The 27232-nt window shown below is 41.9% G+C and overlaps 1 protein-coding gene across 3 annotated transcripts in view; it reads left to right on the forward strand.

Annotated features, from left to right (window-relative positions):
- The window catches only part of LOC127602544 (tetratricopeptide repeat protein 28-like), a 201958-nt gene that overhangs the window by 48403 nt on the left and 126323 nt on the right, over positions 1–27232 (forward strand). Inside the window, exon 1 of one of the 3 annotated variants that reach the window (XM_052068738.1) lies at positions 16789–17571. The exons of the other annotated variants lie outside the window; for them this stretch is intronic. Within the exon in view, the coding sequence (XP_051924698.1) occupies positions 17545–17571 (27 nt within the window). The 5' untranslated portion in view covers positions 16789–17544. Of the gene's footprint in view, positions 1–16788; positions 17572–27232 lie in introns of those variants that run through there. 3 annotated transcript variants of the gene reach the window in all.

Raw genomic sequence — 27232 nt, forward strand, 5'->3', positions numbered from 1 at the left:
GGTCTGAGCAGTTCCTTTGGACCTGAATTTATTGACTCATCTGTAAATCAGAGTTTTGTCTGAGTATCAATTGAAATCGAATTTGAATTTTGACTGCACAGATTTAAATGACCTGCTTTGAAAGTCTTCTCAGTTGTCCAAAGCATTTTCAGAAAATTCTGACTGACGGTTTCTGTTGTTATTCCTTTCTTTCATATAAGCTAAAAAATGAGGGAAATCATTTTATCTGCATGTATTATGTGGGTTGCAATCATTCTAGGTCACTCAGCCCTGGACGCAGTCGATTATAAGACTATTGATAATAAAGCATTGAGTCAGAAAAACCTGTGCCAGCTCTGTTAAAGTCAGCCCACCTTAAGAGTTGGGTACCTGAAGAAAGCTCACGGTTTATATTGGGGGGGGAAATGTAGCAGATTGTCTTTTTCCAATACAGCAATGCAGCTGAGGTTGCAGGTGCAGGGGAGGCCACAAACTCCATATGCTTTGTCATATTCACAACAATTTCAGCTTGACAAGCATAACTAAAGGCCAAATATACAGCATACTCCACTGCAAAGGACCCCACAATAAATGGATGCCAACACTACTAGAGCAACATTGCTTTAAATATCTGGCCACAATTTTAAGTACGGCTACCGATTCTAGCTTTTTTGCTTATGTTTCGGCTACCTCATTCATCGCTATGGAAGCACCAAACTGCAGGTGAACCTTAGTTTTCGTGATTTAGACATTCTAAAAAGTCTGACTGAAACCAATTGGTTTAAGAACCAAAGCAATATTCTCCTAGGATTGCTGGAAAATTCACACCCATCAATATTTTGGGACAATAACTACAGTGAAACTCCTCTACAAAGAAACCTAAATGGGCGAAAATACCCCCTAGTGTGAAAAAGTCTTCATGCATTAAAACAATTCCCACTTTCCTGTCTCCCATACAGCGGAAAAAAAACCCTGTTGCGTTATACGAAATCTTTTCCTCTGCTCTTGCCTGGCGACGAGATTCACTACAACAAAGTCTAATCCAACAGTGACCTCTACTGCTTCGTTTGTAAACGGCAACAGCAACCACCACACTGGTTTACACATGCGCGGGAGTTCAGGAAGTACCGTATTTTCACGACTATTCGACGCATCGTACTAATGGCCGCAGTCTCATTAATGGGTGACATTTCTGTATTTTACACATACACAGAACGCATCGTACTAATGGCTGCAGTTTTACAGTGGTAAAACATACGCCAGCTTAAACATACGGAATGCATGCGCGCACTCTAACACGTTAGCTTGAAGCATACGGTAGCATGCCAAAACATACAGATAAGATAAAAACACGTTTTTAAAAAGGCAACGAAAGCAGAACTGAGTTCGGGTGTATTTTATTTAGCCATCGTAGAATGTTCTCACGTTTTTCGATCAATCATCACCCAGAAATCCATCAAAGTCCTCATCCTCTGTATCAGAAGCAGAGGACTGCACATCTCAGTTGTCATTGAATGCATCACATGCTATTGTGAGTTGCTACGCATTGCCGAGCGGAAAGAAGGAGTAGCAACAGCAAAGTCAACATTTCTCTCGTGTGAAGCTTTCCCACATTTGAAAGTAAAGAACAGAGCGAAACATGGTGGCAGCGCGTGTGTGTGTAGAAAGAATTGAACAATTGTGCAAGTACCGTAATCCATCAAAAACGCCGCGTTCCCACTCGTTGTTGCGTATTGTGGCGTAACTCGCCAAGTGCTGCCTCTCACTCTTTGTAAAGTTGTGTTTGCCACCGATCATCCATTGTTCCCATGCCGTTTGCAACTTTACTTTGAACGCCCGGTTGATGCCAATGTCCAGCGGTTGGAGTTCTTTAGTCAACCCTCCGGGAATAACGGCAAGATCAGAGTTCATTTGCTTGACTTGTTTTTTTCACCGCTGCTGTGAGATGGGCACGCATGCCAAAAGCATAACCGGTGGCTTTAAGTTTGAACTGAGCTTCGTCGGCGTGTCTTTTTGTCGAATTTATTTTCAGGGTTTCTTAGAAACCAAAACCGGAGTTGTTTTGCAACAATGCACATTGCCACACTCTATACAAGTGTTGGTACTGGCTTGAGGCGTCCACTTACACGCCCACCCTTCACCATTGGCGGACTAGCTTGCCTGTCCTCTCTCTCCCTCTCTCTCTCTCTCTCTCCCTCTCCATATATGTATATATACACGCCCACCCTTCCCTGATTGGCCGACTTCTTTCCCTGCCTGGCCACAGTCACCGCCTTTTCTCTATATAAACAGCGTGTCGGCTGTCAGTCAGATTTTGGAACTCAGCACATATAAAGAACGCTCCGCACCATAAGGCGTCCTGTCCATTTTGGAGAAAATTTAAGACTTTTAATGGCGCCTTATAGTCGTGAAAATACGGTATTTGTTATTGTTAGTTTCAGACGCAGAAATAATGTTGCATTGCTAAAATAGCTACAAAACGGACCTTTGGATGTCAAGGAGTTAAGACAAGAAGAGCTCTGACGCTGGAAGAGAGGGTAAAAGTGATCAAAATGAGAGACAAAGGAAGCAAAATAAAAGGCATTTTCCAAGAAAGTGATATAAGTGAAAGTGAATTTGTTTCCCTTTTTTTATTTCTACACTGACAATATGAAGTGTCAAGTAAGTTTATGCTCATACTTGTGCATTATTGGATTAAAAATAAAGAGTACCTATACGTGTGTGTGTGTCTGTGTGTGTGTGTGTGTATGTGCATTATTGGAATAAAAATAAAGAGTATGCATACGTTTGTGTGTGTGTGTGTGTGTGTGTGTGTGTGTGTGTATTTGTGTTTACATCTGAGATCAAATTTGCTACAGTGAAAAACTCCCCATTGTGAAAAATTTCTTGCTGCAAACATGATTTCGTTGTAGAGGAGTTTCACTGTATAGCTATACATTCCGAAACCAAATATAAGTAAATGCTTTATATGATGGACGAATGAAACTGATAATTGAGCTGAAACATGACTTTTCTCTTCATAGAAGACTTGATGGCATATGAAAAAAGACACAGAGAGCTGATGGAGGAGGAAAGGTTATTGTTTGTCAGGGTGATTCACCAGTTTTGTACTTTGCTACTTTCTTTCTTGAATTGGATGGTGTTTCTCAACCTCTCTCACCTCCTTTCTTGGCCCCCAACGTGTCTTGTTGAGCAGTCACACTAAATTAAGAAGCACAACAAACTTTTGAAAGTCTCCAAATGAATATGTGTTGTGACCCTGAGTGTTGCTTATAGACGCGAGGCCCTGCTGCATTCCGTGACACAACAACGCCTCACCATAATTAAGTTCAGATGGCACAATCTAAAGTCAAGAGAAATAAGCAGACTAGTAAACAAAAGACCAGTAGCATGAAATATATCCATGATGCAATGCGGCCCGATGACACATTCACAAGTCCTACGAGAAGGAGCTTGAGAACATTGCACATGAGCAAGCGCTGATGCATTGTGTGACTACTTGGTTCCCACACACGAGTAGCCGAGTCACACAGACCGGCGGATGAGTTTGCCTCGGACCATTTGGAACTGTGAAAACTAGGACAGAATTTTGCCCAGAAAAAAAATAAAATTGAAATTGGAGATACAAAAAACGAAGGGGACTGGTTGTTCTTCTTGGCTTCTTCCTCTTCTCTTTTTCTTCTCTTCCTCCTTTTTCTTTTCCTTATTTTTCTTCTTCTTCTTCAGACTCCAGTATGTCTCCCAAGTGTTTTCCGACAGTCATTCAAATGAATGACAATCTCATCGGAGTCTAAACTAACTTCAGGCAAACGTTCAAATATGTGCAGTTGTTTTTGCATTCAAGTGTGAGCAGTCGTCCATTCCTTGCTTAATTTTTTTAAAGTTTTAGCTCAACTTGTGTTCAGTGCAGCATCAGTCCCTCTCTGGGAACCTCAGTAGCTTCCACTTTTCTAACAGCTGTCCGACTTTTGGAACAGCAACATGTAGACTATAAATAAATGCCAATGCTTAAAATTCCTGGAAGAATTTAGTACGTCTCATACAAATCTTTGATCCTTTGGCAGGTAATCCCCTCGTAATACACTCTTTATGTGTCCTTGCATGTGGATGATACTTACGTAGTGAAATCATTCCGAACCTTTAGTTGAACCCACGTTTTTGCAGTGCTGTTTTCAATCTGAAAAACGTTGGAAATCTTCATGGTCACTATTAATTTTAGCAGCACTTGATCATGGTCTTGCCTTGTCAGTTGAGGTAATTAAATCTATCCAGCGCTAAAGCAGTTGGCACTTTGTGTAGTGCTGCGTGCATCCTCATCATATCGCATGGTGTTTCGTTAAGACTTGGCACAATTCTTTACGTAGTCAAGTGACAGGGGGCATGACACAGTTAGGGAGGAAAAACTATGTTTGATTGAAGTCACCGTTCCTCTGATGTTCCTCGGTTGGATGCTGATGGTGACGCTCAGATGTGATGAATGCCAAACAGAGTCCGATGAAGTGATGAGTCACATAGGACTGTGTGTCAGCAGGCCCCAATGAAGGCTATATTTGTATCTGACCGGGATGGATAGTGGAGTGGGGGGGGGGGTGCTCAGTGCAGGGTGTGGGTGGTGATGGATGAGAAACGAGCGAGGGAAGGACGAGGCATGAAATAGAATGAGGATAAAGGACATTCGTGGCAAGTGTGGGGAGGACGAAGGTGACTGTGAGACAGAGATGGAGAGACTGATAGTCTGGAAAGAATGGGGGTCACAAAGAGACTAACCTACTCTCAAATTTGCTGATGTTTGCTGCTCTCAGCTGCCCTCTGGCTTTACATTTAAATTTGCATTTAGTCAGACAATATCAGAGAAGTTTATCAGGTAATTTTCCTTCTCCAGCTGACGTGAAGGTCTTTCATTTTGATGGATATACAGTTTCTGCAGACTGTGATGACAGTTAAAAAGCATAAATAATCGTCTGTTTGTCATTCCTTGATTGTTTTAGTTTGTTTGGTTTGTTTTATTTTGGTCATGGTTTAATACTGACATCATAGTACTTGCTATGCAGTAAAAGGCTGCAAACATTAGCATGTATTTGGCAGTATCAAGAAAACTGTTTTTACATTCCACATAACACATATCCAACATATCATAAATGTAGACATCCTTCCAAGTCGCTCCAAATACGTGCTTTTTCGTTTTTTGATTTGGATGACGAGGGACCGGGGCAGCCCACCCACTATTGGAGTTATCAAGAGTAATCCTATTTAAATTTAATTGAATGCCACTTGAAACATTAAAGATAAAGTGGACGTGCTGTGATCATAATAATTCGGACACAGACGCTTGATTTGTGATTGATCATGTGACATTGTCCTTAATTGCCGTCCCCATGAAGTGACGACATTGAGGAGCAAGCATCTGGTTTCTCCAGACATTTTGTAGTTCTCATGTCCCCTCCATGGGATCTCCAGTGAGAAGCACGAACATGTCACTGGAGGAGCAAGGACCGAGGAGGTTGTAAATAAAGAAAAGAGATTTGGCGGTGACTTCCCACGATGCCAAGTGGCAATTGTAAAAATTCTTAGCTAATTATGTGTTTTATCGTTCGTTTTCTCACTGCCCACAACCTCCTCCTGAACAAAATCAGCCTCCTTGCTGTACATTTTTTGTTTTCCCTGGCCATAGTTTCTGAGGATTTCTATTGTATGCTGTTTTCTGTAATTTACTGACAAGCTTATTAGTCCTTGGTTTCTTTCTTTTTTGACACATTTCATGGCATTCACACACCAGATTTCTGATCACATTACAGTTTCTGCTTCATGTCACCTGAAACAAAAGATGGCCTTGACATCAAGGCAGTCTCAAGCGAAATTATCACAGGACTGCAAATGCTTCCACAGCACACATAGTTAGCATGATGAAGAAACGTCTTTTCTATTGACCTTCAAAATGGTCATGTAGACTGGAAGACCCGCTGTGGGTCTGCAAATTACTGCTGACTTGTGGGTAAATGAAGCTTTCATTCAGGCTGTGAGCTGTCATGATCGCTTTGAGAGAAGATTGTACTCATGCGTGCACACATGCTTGCTTACAGTACCCCTTTTTGGGAGCGCACACACACGCACACACGCACACACACACACACACACACACACACACACACACAAACATTAGTATTGGCCATGTGTGTGCCAGTATTGGCACACACATGCATACATTGGAGGCAGTGGCAGAAGGCTACATCAGTCATTGACTCACACTGATTGTAGCAGCTGAAATGTAAGAGGTGTCCTCTCCGTCTCACATGGCCTTTCTCCACTCAGCCAATAGTCTGTCTGTCAATCCTCATCTCTCCTCGCTTGACTGTCCACCCATATTTCTTCCGGCCCATCCTGGTGGTGCCCGAACTTGCTCGGGTTGTCTTCCTGCCTTCAGGAGTCCAGCAGCGACATGGGCTGTTCCTGGGCCAGCCAGATGGTTAGGGCTAACCTGGGGTTGGAGACTTGAACTCGGGCACGTCCACTGGCCAAACTGGTGATTATGGTGGCAGACAGGACCTCTGCTGGAAGTCTCTCGAGTAGCCACTGCTCCAAAAAAAAAGCAGCCAGACATTAATTCAGCCAAGTGAATCTGTTGCTTCCAGATATGAAGTCAGGCATCCAGTGGTAGCGTTTGTCATGCATCCAGTGGTAGCGTTTCTGTCCCATTGCTCATGAAAAGTTTTGCGGTGGACTCTGACAGGAGGCTGAGCCCAAGTGGGATGAAGATGATGCAAGTGGAAAAGTCAAACCACCAAAGACAGTGAGCCTTGACAGCAAGGGAGCAAGCCGATGGGGGCGGAGAGGCTGCATGAGTGTGATGAGAAGCAACTGGAGTGTCCCTGTCCTTGGGAGTGCAGTCAAGCCCTCTGCCACTTTCTTCTTCTGCCAAATCGGTTACACGATGTGTATCAGCAGCCTGAGGATATCCTGTAAGTCACCCCTTAATGAAGGATCGCCAATCATAAAGGGAGCTTTACATAACCCTTGTTTCAAAGGAGGCAGGGAGCACAGATGTTTGACTCAGCCCTCACCAAACACGAGCTGCATCTCAATGAAGTCGTCCTGCTGACACATGAGAGCAAGGCCCTCTATTGAGCCTTCGGTGTGAGGGAGGACAACTAATGTTGGAGGGTGCTGCTTTCTTCGAACTGCGCCGTGCTTTTTTTCAGCCCGTAAGTCAGATGTTGAGTTGAAAGAGAGGCCTTTCTGTGGTACAGGGCTAATTTAGGTGATTAACACCTGTTTTACCAAGATAGATTAATATAAATCCCACTTGAACCCCTTTGATCTAAAGTCTGAGTGATTTAGAGTTTGGCCTAATCCGCTCGCCACCGTGACTAGAAACTACTGTAACCTGATGGAGCGGCGGGTGCCGCACTCTTCTCAGTACGCCATTACTTTACTTTGGCTTTCTTCTAGTGAGAAAAGATGGAGTCATTACAAAGTCTTTTTGTGCATAACTCTTCTTCCTTCACATCAAAAGGGTTAATTTACATTTGATACGCTTACACAGGGTTAGATCAGTAAGAGCAGCGAGAGCTGTCACTGGCATAATAAGCCTAAAGCATTAACGTATTATAGGCTGATCTCCACATTGGAATGTTCTGTCGAAGCAAAATCTAAAGCACTAGGTTTGGCTCTATCTTACATTTGTAGCTTAACAATTATCCTAACAAAAGGATACGCCACAGAAGGTTTACTGTAGTTAAATATTTGTGCAGTAATTATCTTCCAGAGACATCATCAGTCATACGTTTCGGCCTTTAATGTGCTTATTATGATTACCAGGCTGTGGCATGTGTGACTTGAATGAGAATATGGAAGCGTGTGTGGGTGTATAATACTAACACATAACTTGAGAAAGGAGAAAACTAAACAAAACAAACTACAACAAAAAAGCAGGAGTCCAAGTGTTTTTAAATTGCGAGTGTGTGTTTATATTTGTCTCCGTTGAATTGAACTGACGCAAGCATATTTGAATACAATGTCCTGTTGCATGACCATTGTTTAGCGTGCAAAGTGTGGAGGACCACACAAGATGTCAGGATCACGTATTCTAGTTTGCGACAGCGTTGTTACCATCGGAGACGTCAAACCTCAGCGTCTGTTTGACTGCCGGCCAGATTCAAACAATATGCTGCAATTTTGTCATCCTTGTCCAACACCACCATATTAAAAAAAACACATAAAAGCAATCATTCATTTCTTTGCGCAACATCTCACAAAGCTAATCTTGAGTAACTTGAGGGGATAAGCGAGCCCTTTTTCATTAGTACAGTTGAACATTTAGGGAATGGGACTAAGAGAATAAAGAGAAAAAAAACTTTGTGTTTATCACTCTTGCGAGGAATAATTTGCTTCAACGTTGCTTGAAACTAAGCTTGAAAGTTATTCACCAGACGCTTTTACTGAATTTAACACAAAGACTCAGTCAAGGTGTTGAATTGGAGTGGACATAGCTTCAAAAAGTTGTCTTATTCATCTCACTCTTTGAAACAGCATACTTTTAAAGGAAAATTTAAACGCGGGACAATTATTTGAGCACAGTACTCTAGCACAAGGGTGCCCAACCTTTTTTGACCGACGATCTACTTTCTAAGCTGCCAACCTCCCCCAGAGTGACCCGTTACCGCACATGCACGCATACACACAAGCGTTGTCTTGACAGGTCGTAGCCCCTGTCGTGTGACATACTCAATGATGAGTCGTGAGGCATCTGGGACGTGGCGCACACAATCACAATGTGGTCCACAATATTTAAAAAGCGACTTGAACAAAAGGGAAAATATCGGGAAGTACTGTATATGCAGCATTTCAGCTCATGCTACAATTGCTAACTGCAACGCTAGTAGCTGATTAGCAAACATGGTGCCATTCAACAAATTTGTTCCCTCAAGCTCTCATTATATTATAATGCTTCCGTCAACATGACTTTGACAGCTGCATGTCCCGCCTTCCCGACGGACCTGCACCGATGGACTGAATCTTGATGGAAGTATGCAATGATTAGACAGGGCTTGGGGGGTAACTGACTGGAGTGTGATATCTCGCACGGTCCAAGACACAGAACAAAGAGAATCTTTATGCGTGTGTGGAGCTGTGTTGAGATTATCTGAGCATCTCACACACAATATGACCAAAACTGTTCAATGCCTCATTTTTATATTTGGGTTAATGTTACAAAGTGTCGCGAAGCCTCCAGGTCATACCAGTCAGATTTTTCCCTGTGTGAGTGATCAACTGTTTTGCGTTCACTGTTGTCTGCCAGAAGTCTGCTTCCCAGATGAATCCCCTGTCTATTGTGGACATGACTCAGTAACAAATAAGATTTCAAATGGTTTTCAGGTTCCCTATCGTCAACCTCTGCTTGGGGGCATGTTGGGTGGTCAGTACATGTGACCTTCTCAAAGCAGGGCTCTCTAACATCTCACCCCGTCCTTCGTTATTAGAGGACATAGATCTGAGAGAGCAACCGCAGTGACACAAACCCAGTTGGGAAGAAAAAAAAACACTGTGTAGGGAGATATCCTTACAGTGTACAGAGGTGTGTTTGTTTGTGTCTGTGATTGTGTGTGTGTGTGTGTGTGTGTGTGTGTGTGTGTGTGTGTGTGTGTGTGTGTGTGTGTGTGTGTGTGTGTGTGCAGCTCTGCAGATATAGGACCCTGTGACTCTGAGATATGCACAGGCTCATTAATTAGAGGCTCTCATTATCCCCCTTAGGCTTCAGACACTTAATCAGCACTAGGCTCCAAGACTCACAGTCACGCATGCACACCCTGTCCAAATTCAGACATGGCATCACTAAAATTAAATTGCTGTAAAATAGGTGAATGGATGCGGATGCAAGTTATTTGTTTCAGTGATGTACAACACAACAAAGAATGTGGGTGTCATTGCTGGTGATCACTGATTATTTTTATGTTGTAAAGCCTTTCCAAACAGATTCATCCATCTGCCATGTTTCACAGTGGAAGCAATCTGTCAACCTCTGTAAATACATTTTCATAATTCATTAATTTTCAAAGGGCATGTCTTAAGCACTTAAAGGTTTTTAATAGTGTTTTCTTCATTTGGTGTTCGGTCCACAATTAAAGTGTTAAAACTAGCTGACAGCAGAGGATCTGCAATTATGTCCGCATACGTGTTCATATGTGAGACATGTTTGCGTTTCGTCACATTTTTATACTCTTGGCGCGGATTGCTTTGCTTTGAAATGTTGCCTGCTGTAATTAAAAGACTGCTCTTTAAAATAAAAAATAATGGGCTGGGGGGCATCGATGGAAAATGGAAACTCTTCAAGTGTTGCAACTTGAGAGAAAGAGTCCTTATGAAAATCAATTACCTTTAAACAATGAGGAGAGCTTTTTGGAGTACTTTTCATCTCATCTTAGATTTTTGTGTGTGTATGAATAACATTTTGTCGTTGTCCCCCCCAGTACCAACTGAATGTTGCATGTTTTACATCTTGTTGGCTATTAATATGCAAGCAGATGCAGAGGAACGACACATGCTGGCAAATGAGCTGCTGCATAAACAGTTGAGGACTGGTGGATGTTTTTGACACCGCAATTCAAGAGCAAAGCTCTCTGTCTAGTTGTTGACTGTGTACTGATGCCTGTCATTGTGTTTATGCCCAATTAGAACAAATGAGTCCTTGAGGCAAGTCGTCATAGACTTCCACTTGACTGCAGCAGCAGTTGGCCTCTTTCAATTTGTTGTTTTTCTATGCATGCATTCACTCTATGTCGGCCATGTTAAAGTTTCACCAATGTGCAGAGTAAAGATAACTTTTCTTTTTATTCAACAAGTTGTGACAGTTGGTCACCAATACTTTAGGACCGTCAGATCTTCTTCTTCTTCTGTGGCGTGTCAAGGATGTACGACATCATACACACACACACCCACACACGCACACAGAGTGATGAAATAATAAAAAAGTTGGACAATATCACTGCGGTTTGTGGGACGGAGCGTTTTTTGCAGTACAGCCAGCTTCCTTTACCCGTTGGGATCGAGACAAAGAATCAGCTTTCGAGAACGGGGAGCGAGAAAGTTGATGTATCTTGTGAGTGGATTGATTTGTTTACGTCTGTGGAACTGTCAACCAAATACCATTTAGCAGCCAACATAACCAGTGGACATCAGATTGACCAACGATGTTTAAACTTTTTTTTCTTGTGGGAGGAGTCCGTCCTCTTCTCTGCTCTTCTCTGCTCGAAGCAAACCCGGTGTTATTGTTGTTTCCGTCAGTCATCAGCGAAATGGGAGTCCATCTATCAGTGACGGACTGAGAAGGTTTATCAATACTCACCTGTGTTTTCTTTGTTTGTTTGTTTGTTTATTGAACATAAAAACATTTATAGTAATAAATTGACAGAAAGTAATGTAAGTAAAATAGTAAAAAGGAAAGACAAATCAGCCATCATACAACACAATTATTATGTAGAAGTAAAAAACTTATCGAGTCCTACCCTGTGTTATGTATTTATATATAAATAGATCATTTTTATATGAATCAGAAAAGAAAGAAGGAAAGAAAGAAAGAAAGAAAGAAAGAAAGAAAGAAAGAAAGAAAGAAAGAAAGAAAGAAAGAAAGAAAGAAAGAAAGAAAGAAAGAAAGAAAGAAAGAAAGAAAGAAAGAAAGAAAGAAAGAAAGAAAGAAAGAAAGAAAGAAAGAAAGAAAGAAGAAGTCTCCATAAAGGCTCATGCTTTTACTCCTAACCATGATATTTTTACAACTTTTGGTTTGTATCGGGGTTTTATACATACACACCCTGTTTGTGACAATTGGTCCATTGTTTTTTTTCTCTTGTTATTATTATTATTATTATTAATTTTTCTTGTCATTTGCCAGCAAAACGAGCATTCATCATTAACAATGTATTGGACTTTCAGTCAGTACTGATGGAATGCCCAGCTCTGGTTAAATTTACACACAGGCTGCACAAAACAAACACTTTGGCAATGCAGTTCATATCAGCATTATTTGGACAACACTGTAATTGTTGTGTGACAGTGATAAGTGACTATGTATATGTGAAAGGCAAAAATTGTGCTCAACTCATCACAAAGTTTGAGTGGAGTCAAATGTTGGCCAATCGACTGGGCAGTAAGAATACAGCACACAGTATAAAACAGTGCAACTCATCTTTATGTATCCAACCTCCATCACAGTGCATCGGGGAAACATTTTTTGAGGGTATGCTTGGCATGAACAAGAATATGAAGCACAATTTTTCCCCCCAAACAGCTTCATGCGTTGCAGAGTGAAAAAGGAGGTCCTGGTTTCCCTCTGAAGCCTAGAGTCTGATTTCCTGTGTGCCTCTGATTGGAAAAGCAGAGGCATGCAGAGGGAGCCACTTCTGGATGGAGATGCCAGATGACAGGCTCGACTCCGGGTGCACACAGAAGTGGCCTTTGATTGATCATCAAACACACGCCTTTTATGAAAGCCTTTCATACCTGTTTTACAACATTGCTGTGTGCTTGAAAGAGAACATAAATGTTAACTTTGGGCGGCGGGGCTGGCTATGCTGCAGTTCCAGCAGGCACCCGTAGAAAGGTACCATTTGATTATCTATTGACCATGTAAAGATGATATTTAGAATGGAGTGAAACAAGTTGGAGATGGTGTGATATTTCCCTGCTCTTACTTGGGTGCCATCTGTAGGAGGTCGTGTCCAACTTTTGTTCGTGTTCAGCCTTGTGGATTACCAAGTGCACAGCGGGAGTTCACCCATGTGGCCATATGTCAGAGCAGCCCCTCCTCCGGCTGGTCTTTTGTTATCGAGTGACCCCGACATGCACCCTGTACCCCTGCGACCCATCATATTGACCACACTCACAGCTCCATAGACTCCATTACCTAAACCAATTTAAATCACAAGACTTATTGTTTAACCCCCCTCCCACAGTACCATTGCATATCGACCACTTGTTTCATTCGCCTCTCTGCTACGTTGAGATAACACCTTATGAATGAACTGTAATCCTGTTGCAGTATTAATTCTGTCACGTATGCAGCAATGGCGTTCAGCTGCTGCCGTAAACATGGTTCCACATCAATAATTGCTTGGTTATTGCTTTGGTTGGGGATGCTGCCAGTGCAAAATATCGTTATTTAGTGAAAGGTCTGTTAAGTGTCAAATAGTTGCAGATATTTTGTCATTCATGACAACTCAACCCTGAATACAATTTTGGCAAGAGTATGTGCAGGAAGCCTGCAGGTAAAATATTACATTGTGCTCTACTTATGACAGCTGCTCTAAGCAGGAAAAACAGGGACATAAACAGGACTGTAGTGGTTTCCAGAAATCCAAGGCCTCAGCATACTTCATGAAGACTGCGGTTTTTGTGGCAACGATTCACTGTACTGTAAAAAAAATAAATAAATAAAATAAACAAGGACAGCAGCCTCTACGGACAAAGGAAGTAGGCTGCACGTCACAGGAGTTGCTGTGTGTGATGTTATTGTCATAATGTTACCACAGTTAAAACCCTGCTACCCTTTTTTGTGTCTGTCAGACATGATTACCTGCATTTAGCTAATGAGTGCAAATTAGCGAGTAACAGAATTGTTTTGTCAGAGATTAGTTTATATCCATTCGACAGGTGCTTTAATAACATCATAGACCATGAAGGAGCGTGCTAACAGCTTCTTTTGTCAAATTAACTTAACAATCTGTTGAATACAATCGATTCAGAGGATATACTGAATTCATATGCAACTGTGGGAGGAAATATAGCAATGCATTGATGAATCAATATTATTACCCACCCTACTTCACACATAACGCTCTGTCATATCCGCCACGGATAATTTTTCTTCTAATATGGTAGCCGTGTATTCATAGTCTTGATTTAACAGCAGGGTATATGTCTTCAATTAAATTAAATACATCTCAAAAGGAACACAAACAATACCATGAACCGAGTGTTCCATTGTACATACTGTCTTCCAAAATCAACAGTCTATTACTCTGACCCAGAACCTGCTTTGCTGGACATTCCAGTGCATAATAACATTTCATTCAAAGTAAAAATGGTATCTTCTAACTCTGGATTATAAAGATTTGCTGGATCCGATGATGACAGTGGATTATATAAAACTAGGGAAACTAGGGAAAAGTTACCCATAACTTTCAGCAGCCTTACATTTACATTCATTCATTCATTCATCTTCCGTACCGCTTGATCCTCACTAGGGTCGCGGGGGGTGCTGGAGCCCATCCCAGCCGTCTCCGGGCAGTAGGCGGGGGACACCCTGAATCGGTTGCCAGCCAATCGCAGGGCACACATAGACGAACAACCATCCCCGCTCACACTCACACCTAGGGACAATTTAGAGTGTTCAATCAGCCTGCCATGCATATTTTTGGAATGTGGGAGGAAACCGGAGCACCCGGAGAAAACCCACACAGGCCCGGGGAGAACATGCAAACTCCACACAGGGAGGCCGGAGCTGGATTCGAACCCGGTACCTCTGCACTGTGAAGCCACGTGCTAACCACTGGACTACCGGGCCGCCTTACATTTACATTGTGAGGTTTTTTGTGTGTGTGTGTGTGTGTGTGTGTGTGTGTGTGTGCTTTTTCATTGATCTGAAGCAGAGCACAGCACTTCCCTTGCCACACACCCATGGAAAAAAGACAATTTAGATAAGCACAGAACCTATTTGACCAATTTTCTGTTTAATAACTGGAAATGTTTACACAAACATTAAAACATGATCAAATGCATATGCTGTCATGAAACGAGAATGTTCTTTAGCATGTTGTTAACCTATATCTAATGTAGCCACATTGTTATGAAGAGTACCTGTGCCTTTAGGAAGAGGCATGTATTAAAACTAGTGCTGTCAGTTTAGCGCATTATTATCGACATTAATTTAAATCAATTTTAACTGGATTAATTTTTTTTCTCGCGAGACTAAAGCGGCACACGTCACAGTGGATGTTCGGTTGCTCTATAAATAAACCGGAAACAAAACAACAAGCGCCATCCATGGCCGCGCGACACACCGAAAACGGATATTTAAAGAGTTCATGAATGGAAAGTTTACTTTTAAAAAGTTGTCAGATGGTTCCACTGACAAGACCAAAGTTACCTGTATGTTTTGCAATCGTAAACTGAGCTATCGTCATAGCACGTTGAGTCTGAAATACCACTTAATGGGCAAGCACACAGCTGATGTGAGTACTCCTTCCAATCGTCTAAGACGGACAGCCATGGATCATTTCAAAGTGAAGAACACGGGGAAGAACAAATTTGCTGAAGCCATAGCTAAATGTATGGATACTGCATGCAAGCCTGTCAACATTGTCCACAGCTCGACTCAAGCAGAAATCATTCGCATTTTGTCTAATGACTCCACTACAGATTGCCAGCGAGAGCCTCCATTACAAGCTGTGTACAGATTGTACGAATGAGCTGATGAGCTTCTGGTGAATAAAGAGCAGGTAGCCTGTTGAGTACGATGTATGCCACTGACACGATTGTTACTTGTTCGGAACTATTTTGTGTGGAAGGTTACCGTGTTACGTGTCCATATAAATAAAGGGGGTGGAGCGTCTCTGTGTTCGTCTGACAGTGACGGTGCGCCGAGGCACGTCGAGAGTTCAGCGGTGCAGTGGTAGTGACCACTCTGAAAATAAAACGTCTCCAGTGTTGTGCGTGCCTCGAACCAAGTGTAGTCATCTGAAATGATGTCTACACAAAACCAGAGAGAGACTTCCGCGCAAGAAGGACCAACTGAATCAACATAGCCTGACTGCTGTGTTCAAAGCAAACTAGACAAAAATGAAGTATCCAACCATGGCTTAAATCCACTATAGGCTGAGTACTAGTTTACCTTAGATGTCCACTATAGGGTGAGTACTAGTTTACCTTAGATGTGCACTTAATAATTTCCTATTGTTCTGTTTTGATTCCCTAAATGGAGCTATTAAAGGAGCTGTTGTGTGACAAAATATTTTTTTCACTGTTGTTGATGTACAGTAATATTGTATGAGAGATTATGCGTGAATAGCTGCTCCAAGTGAAAAATATTTGTGAAAAACATGTAAAATTGAAAATCGAAATTGTTGTTTCAGTAAATATTAGCATTTTGCACATAGAAAACGGATCCATGATTCCATATTGATGAGAGCATTAAAACGGGGAAAAATAGGACCAAAAAATATAAAAGGACATTTAGAAATGATAAAAAATGTATGAGTAATCAATATTAATTATGACAGTTGCATTTTAATCCCAATTAAATATTTGACATATTAAATATCATTTGACAGCACTAATTAAAACCTATTCTTTTTTACAAGGACTCAAAATTACTTTGTACATCTCTGTTGGTTAATTCGTACACGTCTTTTAAACAGCTTTCAAAATACATGATTTGAAAAGCGAAAAAGCTCAAACTGTATTTTAGCAACGACAATGTGCAACATTATATTTCATTCCATTGCTTTTTATTGTGTGTGTGTTTTAATACAATTCAGTAAAATACATTATTAATCAATGTTATAAAATGACAAGAATGTCGTGTTTTTTGGGGGGGGGGCTGCTTGTAATACATCAATCGCCTTTGAATTCATTCAATGGCTTGGGATCGTTGTTTTTAAATCCAGTTACTTGAATTGCGGAGCAGGGACCGAATTAGACTCTTAAATCGAGCTACCACAATACAGTAGTTTAAAAATCACAACCAACAACAACACACACAGCCCACCACATCATTTGATTCGGCGGCACTATGACCCTGCGGTTCCTTCCTCCCCAGTGAGTAAAGAGTGAAGGGAAGGAAGTCATCAGAAAGCTCCAGTCCAGTTTGTTGCTCTTGCACGAATCAGTTGATCCTTCCAGCTCCTCACAAATTCCAGGGATTTTTTGGGGGTTCTTGTCCCCTCCTCTCTCCTGAAAATAATCTCCCCTCCCCTTGTCCTGCTTGGACTCTCTTTTTTGGGTTACTGTTTCTCTACGAGTACATCCGGGGGGAAAAGTATTTCTCCACCACTGGAAAAAAAAAGGAGCGAGAGCGATTGTGATGTACATTTCTGCATTTGGAGACAAACTCCCGTCTTTTGCTTGTTTTCCTTGGATTCGAGAGGACCATCTGGACGCAGTCTGACGGCGTTCCCCACTAAGAAAACGTTTCGAAAAAGTTAAAATCGTATTTTCTGGGTGTGATCAGACGTAAACGCAACGATCATTGCGTACCTCCAGCCAAGGGAGTGGGTCAACAGCGGATCGCTGCTTTGGATTTACGCACACAAACCATCGCGCGCACCCGCTGACAACCGACAACGGTGACTCTGAATTCTTTCCCGACTACTGCTGGATTTAAACCGTGTGCGAGCCGCGTCAACTGTGCTGTCGAGCTCCACAAAAATTGCCGCAAACTGAGCCTGGCACATCTCATCATGCGTCGCCCTTTGGAGAAGATGTGAAGTGGCAGCAGCATGATTTGCGCCCTGGATTTCCCCCAATCTACATTCCGTTCTCCTGAATTATCTTAATGCTGGCCCATTTTGGTTTACAAATATGATGAAATGGCAGCCCCGGAAGAAGGTGAGCCCCCCCCCCCCCCATACACACACACACATTGTTTAGCCGATTTTGGACATCTGTGACTCACAAGTTGGAGAGATACATGCCAAGTGCTAAAAAAGCTCAAGAGTGGTGAACTTTAACTACGACGTGGTTTAAATTACTATTTAGATTCATAGGATTATGACAGATCTTTTTTTCTTACTTTACAGAAACAATTTACCAGGAAGCAATTTTGCAGACAGTGGACAGATGTGCAGTCAGTCTGCAATGCGTTGTCAGTACAGTACAGCACAGTAGCCGATATCCTGAACCTTTGTAAATAACTTTTTTAGACCCTTTATTGACTCTCTTATCCAAATAGATGATACACTTTTATGTAGGGAGTGAAACGTCAAATGAGTTGCCACTTTTCCTGTGACACAATTGAAAGGCAAAAGAAAAAAAGGTAATTAATCCCTGTCAAGAAAAATGTTTTGTTGCGGCATTCTTTCGCAGCTCACACTCCATGTTATCTACCATGGAAACTATCTCAAATCATCTGGAATTTATAAAAATGTGAAGGCACTGAAATCACTGTTGTACATTTTTGCCCGAAGGGGGCGCTTGTCTGACAAGAAGTGGAGAAGGTGCGTTTAACATAAAAAGATGCTTTTTAGGGAAATACAGTAACACACATAGAAAAAGACCCACCATTCCAGGTATGCAGAGGTAGTTAGTAATTAATTTATTGTTAGGATGTGTTCAGAAACAGTTTCTGAACTTTCTCCCCATGCGTGCTTACATTTTTTTTTATATATGTACCCAGACAGCTGAGACATGCTGCAGCTGATGGTCTTTTGAGCACTCATGACTGCTGCCAGATGCAGTGTAACTTTTACAACTGTGATGGATTATAGGTGATGACTGTTGACTCAATGTGTTTCAACTTAGTAGCTCATGTCCTCCAAAATAAGCGTGGTTGCTAGTCTCAAATAAAGAGTCGTTAATGTAGATGATCTAAAAAAAAAGGAAGATGAGCTCAAAAACAAGTTTTGGAAAATGCATTTTGCGCATGTGCTAATGAAGTTTACAGCTATGCAGCATATCTGCCCAAATCATCATTGGGGCCTTTTTTTCAGGACAAAATGCCCTTCCCCAATAAAGGAAATTATCTTGTAAGCAATGAGAGGTCAATCTTGAAATATTGTAGAAGTAACTGTAGCCTTCATATGCAGATTCTTTTCTGAAAGTGTGTATTGAGCACACACACCAAGCAACTAATGAGGAAGAAACATTGTTACATCACTGTCTTGGTGTAATGATAATTAATTAACCTGTTGGGGGCGTGTGGCGCATTGTATTATGGATGAGTTTGTGGCAGCTGGTTGTTGAACATGACAAAGTAAGAAAGTTTCTACATGGAATTTAAGATTTTGTTTTGGAGGAAAATTAAGGTCTTCAGCATATTGAAGGTGTCTGACAAACTGATACTGCACTTATTTTCACCAGTTGTTTAAAAAGGCACAATTATGACAAAGTGGTTAAGTCAGATGTACCATCAACTTGTCATAGAATTATGCAATAAGACCCTAAAAAACCAAAACACAGTTGTGACTTTTATCTGCAATCAACATGATTTAAACATGAAGCCTTTTAACATGCATGCCATGGAACACACAAGATACCGTGAGAACGACCATGCGCTGTAATTTTTCAGATATCCTATAAATCGTCTTTACAACAACATTCACAATGTCACGCTACGTTGCCTCAAAACCAAGAACAAAATGTTCCTTCACTGATAAAAAAATGGCAAGCATCTGTTTAAATATCAAGTATAATCTGTCTGTCACGCCACAGAGCCGTTTGTCCTGTAATGCCATGTTTGTGGCACTAATTTACACTGATGCTTTGTCTCTAGAACAGATTCGCACAGGCTGACTCAAGCCAGTAACATTCCCTTATAGTGTAAATCTCTTCAGCATCCTGTGCCTCAACCGGGTGAGCCACTCTTGGTCACCCTACATTGTAAACAAAATAGCAGTCTTCAAAATTCTGAATCCAGCAACACTCCCATAATGTGTAATTATTACCATAATATGTGGTGTGTTTGCTTGGCTGTGTACAAGATGGTTCTTTTCCATGTCTAGAAAGGTAAGTCAGCGAGGCAGGGAGAGATGGTGGTGGTGCTTAAAGTCCCCTCAAATCAATTAGAGGTGCTGATAGAATCTCCCCAGGTCGCATTTCGACTGGAAAAGTGTTGGGAGGTGCAGGTTACAAACTCAGCATATCTTGATTTGATCACATGAGGCAATGTGAGCTTCTAATGTGACTGATCTTTGTGCTTGGCTCCTAATTGGGACTTAGTGCGGGACTCCTGCTGATACATTGGTTAGCGGTTACCCGCAAATGTTTTTTGTGAAAGCAGAACTTTGCTGAGAAAAGTTTGGCCTGAGACTTGTTCAGCTGTGTGGTTCTGTAGTAAATTTGTAGTTGTGTAATTCTGTTTCATTTGTCATATGACTTAGCACTAATTGTTTGGTTTTTGTTCAACACCTTTATGGTTTGTATAGATTTAGATATATTGTTGGAAAACCAGGAGGACATGCATTTCTGTTTTGCTTCTGGGATATTTTTAAATCACCATTGTATACTTTCATTTACAGGAAAGGTGTGATTTCAACGCATTGTGTTTTGTCATATTTCAAAGCTAGATGAACATACCATGTGACACTGTGACCAAGTCAAAGGACAGTTTGTTTTTTGTAGTTTCCAGATACCAGATGTGTAATGGTTTCCACATTGGTGATATAAGGCCTCCTCACCTGTGTGTGACAGCATGCCACACTCATGTTTCTGAGGTCAGATGCTCTGCAAGTTCACCAAATTATTTGTGAATTATTTATGGGCTAGGTGGGCAAGTACAAAAAAAAAGAAAAAAAAGAGGATGGCCTTTCCCTGGGTGGAAAAAAGGGATGGCATTTCACTCTGTGATGTCTAATGCCAGTGGCACCAAATCAGTTTTGGGAATATGAGATACGACAATAAAGGAACAAGTAACAGGAAGTGCTGGAAGAGAGTAGTAAGTGTCAACAGAAGTCCTTTCGGGCTGAGACAAAGGTGCTCTATCGACCCTAAAGGATTTTTGTACGGAATGTAACACTGTTTTATCCCCAAAGACAGCATGCTCACCTCACTCACCTCCACACGTCTGGTCTGTTGCTGTGTTTACGAAAACATATTTCTTTCGGTTTCAATCCGAATAGGAGTACAGCCGAAGTCTATTTCTTCTTTGTTTACCCCAAAACGCAAAATTTTGGACTCCACAGTAACTGTGCTTTTTCCAGACCACCACATGCATGTGTTCCCAAGCTGTAAAAGTCAAGGTTACCAAAGCAGTGCCTTTCACGCAACTACTGCACTCCATTCAATGATGCACCCTTGTACCATTAAAGCTTAACATAGAAGATGTATGTTTCCTCCAAAGAGCGCATTCATCCCTTTTAATGGCTGACTATCCTGAAATGCAACCATGGAAGTGGTGCAGGGAAAACAGACTCGGAAGGAAATCCTGAGTGTGTAGCTGCTACAGAAACAGACTTTGTATAAAATTAAGTTCTCTGATTTCAGTGGCAGTTCTGATGAAATGTGGCTCAAATGTATAATATATACTTATATATTTTATGCTGTGTGTGTCGGACATAATGTGTTCATGCGGGACTGAGACATGAATGACATGGAACAAGAGGCTTGATGAAGGGATTCAAGACAAAGACATGTAATTGCTGCACTACTGCAGACATGCAATTTCAGGTTTGATAGCAGAGTGGGGTGTGTTGGAGGCTATAGAAAAGATACATATCCAAGATATGAATTGGGAGTGTAAGAGGGAGAGGATGAGAGTAATGCAACAGGTATGATTAATGATTTGGGCCGATAGGACCTGCTGTTTTTATTTATGTATTTATTTTACACTGCAGAGTATTTATGGATTAGCATGTCAAGAGAAATTGGATGTGGATACATGACCGCCCCTCATGGCTCTGGTCACATGGGTGGGTGGGGGGAGGGGTTAGTGGTGCGGCATTGGAGACTGGGCCAGGTAAGCAGGAGGGAACTGCAACTCAGCATTTCATCTAAAATGTTAGTGCCCAACTTGTGGTGCTGTTATTCATCCCGAGCCCGTTTCTCCCATTGGGAAAACTGGACAATGATGGACGACAGTGGGAAGCGCTACCTCGAGTACAAGGCCAATGCACATTATTTTACAGTACTCTACACACAAAATGCAGGTTTCTGCCTGGTGAGGTACTCTTGAGAGGTCAGTGTCAAAATACCCCAGCAGAAACAATAGATGTAATTGTGCCTGGGCCAGCGTGCTCTCATTAATCCTCATTCTTTGGAACTGTATCTCACACAATGTGTGTAAAGATGGAATTTTGGATAGGGAATAGTAAATGTGAAAATTGATTTTACATGTGCAACAGTCTATTTCCATGCTCTCTTCCAAGCCTGAGAGCGCCCATTTCCGATTTACCACAGTGTTCTTTTAACCTCCAGTGCCCCTGTAAGAGCAAATGCACCTATATTTGAGTTTATCGAGGTCACTGTTCCACGAGTGTGGTCAGCTGCTCAAGAGGTGCCTGCCTCTGAGAGCCTCCGTGGGGAATAAAAAACAAGGTCTGACTTGATGGACCACATCAATAGGAAAACATTTCCTTGGTTTCTGAGGTGGAACTGACTTCTACTTGATTCCTTTCACTGGTTAAGCTCCTGTGGTGTGAAATCAACCTTGCACATACTGTTGCGAGTCAGAGTTTCATATACCGGCCGGCCTTGTAATTTATTCTGAAAAAAAGGGCTGTCAATGGCGCTAGAGACATATCCTTTCACCGTACGTCTCGAAAACACATACTTTTCCCGGTTTCACAGCATTTATCAGTATAGAGCTGCCAAAACCACAGTCCTACATTCTTGTATAACTCCGACTGGACTTGGTCCAGTTGGCTGGGTACAGCATCGGCTCAGTCCATAGTCCCTGCAGCTGTCTCCAAGTGATGTTGTGCTGGATGTTGTGACCGGCTGCTAGAATGCTCTTTGAGAGTCTGTGATCCAGTTTGGATTGAGACGTGAAAAGCACCGCTAATACCACCCTGCCACCAACTGACGCCTGTTAATTCCATCACTTCTTTTGTCTAAGAAATGATTCATAAGCCCTTTTTTGAAGGCTTAATTTTGTGCGAGTTTGACCCTGGCAAAAGCTTTAGTCACGCTTTTATTGTCTAAGATGGCACCTGTGTGTTCAATATCTCGCTCATGATTATACTAGAAATATTTATTGATGAACAAATTAAAAATGGCTGTCCCTTTCAGGCAGCTGTGAGGGATTTATTCTTATTATTTTTTTGCAGTCAGTGTAGCAGACACACATTCTGGCCTCAATGAATATGTCTTCAAGGAGGGGTCATAGAAACAACCGACCCTGCAGTAAATTGTTTTAGTTCCCAGGACCGCCCCCCTCGCCCCCCAACACTCCCTCCCCCGGTGATCGGGAGCTGCCTTGCCTTAATTTGTCATGCCAGAGTTGCTAAGTTTGCTTTTGGTTTTCAACTACTTGCTATAAAATCTTGCAGAAAAAAATGGCTCAGGAGTCTTCTTCGTCTGTGTCGCTCATTTCTTTCTTTTTTTGAGAAGTTGCCCATTCAAATTTGAATTCATGCAATTGATGCATGTACTTTAACATTGGACCAGTGTTTATGACTGAGCAGCCCAGCGGTCCAGTCGACCTCGCAGTGCAAATGTGCAGGGTTCGATTCCGGCTCCCGCCTCCCTGTGTGGAGTTTGTATGTTCTCCCCATGCCAGGGTGGGTTTTCTTCGGGTACTCCGGTTTCCTCCCGCATTTAAAAAAAAATGCATGGACGGTATATGGAAAGCTCGAAATTGTAAAAGGTGTGAGCGTGGATGAGTGTTCATCTCTGTATGCCCTGCGATTGGCTGGCAACCGGATCAGGGTATCCCCCGCCTACTGCCCGAATACAGCTGGGATAAGCTCCAGCACCCCCACCTCCGACCCCGCGACCCCTGTGAGAATAAAGTGGATCAGAAATGTTTATGAGTGTGAAGATATGAGGGCCAAGAGCCCTTCCATAGTCTCAGTGGGTCTGTTTCCAATGGGATATTCATGATTCAATTTCTCCTAGCAACGCAGACAGACAGGCTGTGACTGACAAGCAGGCTGAGATAGATTCAGAAATGAGCACTGAAGAACAAACCAAACTATTTTCCTCTCCCGTCATTTCATATCTCTTCGATAGACATTTCACCACACTTTTAGTTGAAGCCCATAGTAAATCTTCAGTGGACTCAGCACTTCCACATTCAGTTTATAGTGGCGTGTTAATGGCAGGCTGGCACGTAAACACGCAGTGACAATAAGGGAAAAACTTGTAAACTAAACGTATAAAAACTTTTGAGTCCAAAAAGCAAGTTGATGCTGAGCATAGAGGAACACTGCAGTGGTTGCTGGAGGAGCTATCTTCTCCTCTTTGAAAACCAAAACCTTTTGATGCCGTTCCAACCTCATAAGTACGGTAGTCACCGACCTCTGAATATACGAACCCGTTATACAACCCCAGGATATCACACATTTCGGAAGCATGCATTTGCGGATGTGATTTGAACCTTAAGTCCGAAATGAATCCTCCCAGCTTCTATTCTGTATTTAGCTGCAGCATGTACACAAATGGGAACAATATGATCATTTGAAAATATCTGCATTGTTGTTTTGCTTTACCGGTGCACCATAAAATTTCCTTCTCTTGTGTTTGTCTTGAAAATTGTTGCCTTGACAAGTGAGCAATATCTTGGTGCCAGATAATATGTGATCGATGGCAACTGCTATGTTATCATCCATCTGAGATGCTGGAATGCTGTACCTCCTATCTTGGAGTCTGAGGTTTCCCTCCTCCACGCTTCTTGGCCTTTATTCTTGTAACTTGAGGTCGGAAACCACATAAAACATTAAATTGTTCAGCAATTTGGATAGTGCTTAAATTACCACTGCGAAATTTGGAGCATCAACAACTTTTAAGTACAGTATTTGGCTATTTTACAGCAGGTTTAATGGTGGCACGTAACATTACATTAATGGAAGTATTGCCTTTACTGCCATACAATTTTTTGTTTCCTTTGCGACCTGTCTACGAGATGAAGTCATGCTGAACAGAACATGTTCGCTGGTGGTCTGTCTTCAGCAAGTAAACATGGTGTGTTCTCGGTTCAGCTGCTTCAGTGAGGGTTGTAATGAAAAAAGATACATAATCACTCTGCAGATCAAAAGGTCATAATTTGGCACACAGTAGTCGAATAAATGCTTCAGGTGTGAATTTGTCCTCCTAATTTATATTTGGGAGCACGTGTTTTGACCCTCCTCTTCATTTTGCCGTTGCCAATTTTGTCCCTGTTGCGATAAAGGCTGGCATTGTTGCTGCCACCAAGGGGGTTGTATTTTTATCTTTGCTAATTTGTATGCAGGATTATACCAATGCTACTTAACCCATTTCCACTAAACCTTTTGTGGGAGGGCGTGTACAGGCCAAGGAACAGGCTATTAAAAATTTAGGTGAGGAACTTTCCACCTTTGAGAATATTGCAGCTCATTCATGGTATACAGGCTAGTCTGGGTTTACATTTGCATGCTTTCAGTGTTTTACCGTATTGTGGCGAGCAATGAGGTCTACCGGAAGATGTAAAAAAAGGCAGGGGGTGGCAAGTGAAGAGCCAGGCAAGGTCCTCCACCAATTAACAGTAATGGGCGCCGTCCTTGTTCCCACGGAGTTGAGAGAATATTCCCGTGAACTGTGTTTTGATCGAGCCACGTTTGAACGTGTTGCTGCTCTGTGTGAACAAAAGTCGCAGTTCACATCAGTGTTAACTTCAGTTAGCCTCTCTATAGAGTTTCAAGTTATATGTTGGCATTTAACTACTGGACCTTTTGTTTTATGGTTTGGTTGATCATCCTAGTGTTTTAATATACAATGTTTGATTCTCTTGTGTTTAGAGTATGTTTTACAAGAAACAAACTGAGAGAAACGCTGAGCACACTGAATCTGAAACGCTTATTTAAAAAATTGTCCTAGTCCCAGGCCCACGCACACGCACACACACACACCAGTTTGTATTGCAGGATTGTTTTACTCCACAGATACTGAACACATCCCATTTGTGGTTGCTGAGCCGTTTTGCAGCGCACTTCATTCAATTGGCATGTTCATGTTGACTGCTTTTTTATTTTTTATTTTTCTTAAATCCAATATGACTGTATGGCTTGAGCCAGCAGCAGGAACATCAAACAGTTGAAGCTCCTGAAAGTCCCGATTTTGTTATCGCGCAGACAACAGTGACTGTAGTATTCATAGTTTGTTCATGGACACCTGGATCTTCCTGTTGTGGTCTTAAAACTCCCGCGAACGAAGAAGATGCTTATTTGAAGCTGTTTCGCCTTTTCTGTCAACCTATCTCACAATTCATTCTTCATTCCAATGCTGTGCTGCAGCTGTACCCATGCTAGGAAAGCAGCGCCGGAGGCAGTTCAAGTGGAGGCAGTCAGGATTGGTGGTTCCTCTGAAACACATATGCATAGGAGCACCCATGGGGCCTGGCTTGGTTGCCACACCATTCACAGTGAAACAGCAGCAGAGGATTGATCAGAATACATGTACTGTATGCCAGAGTGACTTTTTATTAATTACATTTATTCATTGACATTTATTAGTTACATTTATATAGAACAAACGCACATGTGACACCGATTTGGCGGCCTTGGGACGACTGCATGACAATGATCCTGTGGCCCTTTTTTGTCTCAACTCTATTTTCATGTAGACAGACTCCTTTTTTTCCATGCCTACATTTGGGTGTTGGGTTGTAAAGAAAGTCGTTGTAACGGTAGCGGTGCACTTAGTTGTCCACTTGCGAAATATACGCAAACAACATTTGGAAAATGGTTGACCTTTGATCTGGCATTTATTCAGTGACCTCCATTTTTCACATTAGCTCTTGCTGCACATGCTTCATTGTCTCAGTCTGAGTGCCTGTTTAAGTGCTTTCCTGTTTAGGAAATTAGCATCAAATGATCTTGTTTGAGTACCCATCTCCTCTTGCCGTTTGCGATGGTGAGTCCCAGAGGGGGTTTTGAGAAGATCTGATCTGTTGTTTGTTGAGAGGTGGAGGAATTATGAAACCCGATTAGAATATGGTTTGGCTTAATTAAGATCTTTTTTTTCTTCTCTCTCATTCCATCTATCAATGTGTAATCAAATTACAGATGGTGATTTTGCTGTTACCATCAAAGGGAAATGTAACTGGTCCCTTGAGACGGAGGGGGTTGCCATGAGATGTGATACTCCTCCCAGCTGCCCGCACACCTCCTCCACACACTGGTCTCGTCTTCTCCAAGCGGTGTTCAGGAGTTGACAGATGTCTGAGCAATCGAAAAGCTTTGTCTGTAACATTCTGCACTGTCTGAAATAGATCTAGACCGACACAGTCCATTTCAATCGTCACGGTGAATTCGAGACTCATGAACGTAGGACTAATACTTGGCTGATTGTATCCTTTGTATTTTTTGTCAAAGTCAAATGCAAAAGGTACAAAACAGTATCTTCAGCTGTGCTTCCACCAAAGCTCTCTGACAATTGC

Source organism: Hippocampus zosterae, chromosome 6, assembly GCF_025434085.1.
Source record: "Hippocampus zosterae strain Florida chromosome 6, ASM2543408v3, whole genome shotgun sequence".
Taxonomy (NCBI): Eukaryota; Metazoa; Chordata; class Actinopteri; order Syngnathiformes; family Syngnathidae; genus Hippocampus; species Hippocampus zosterae.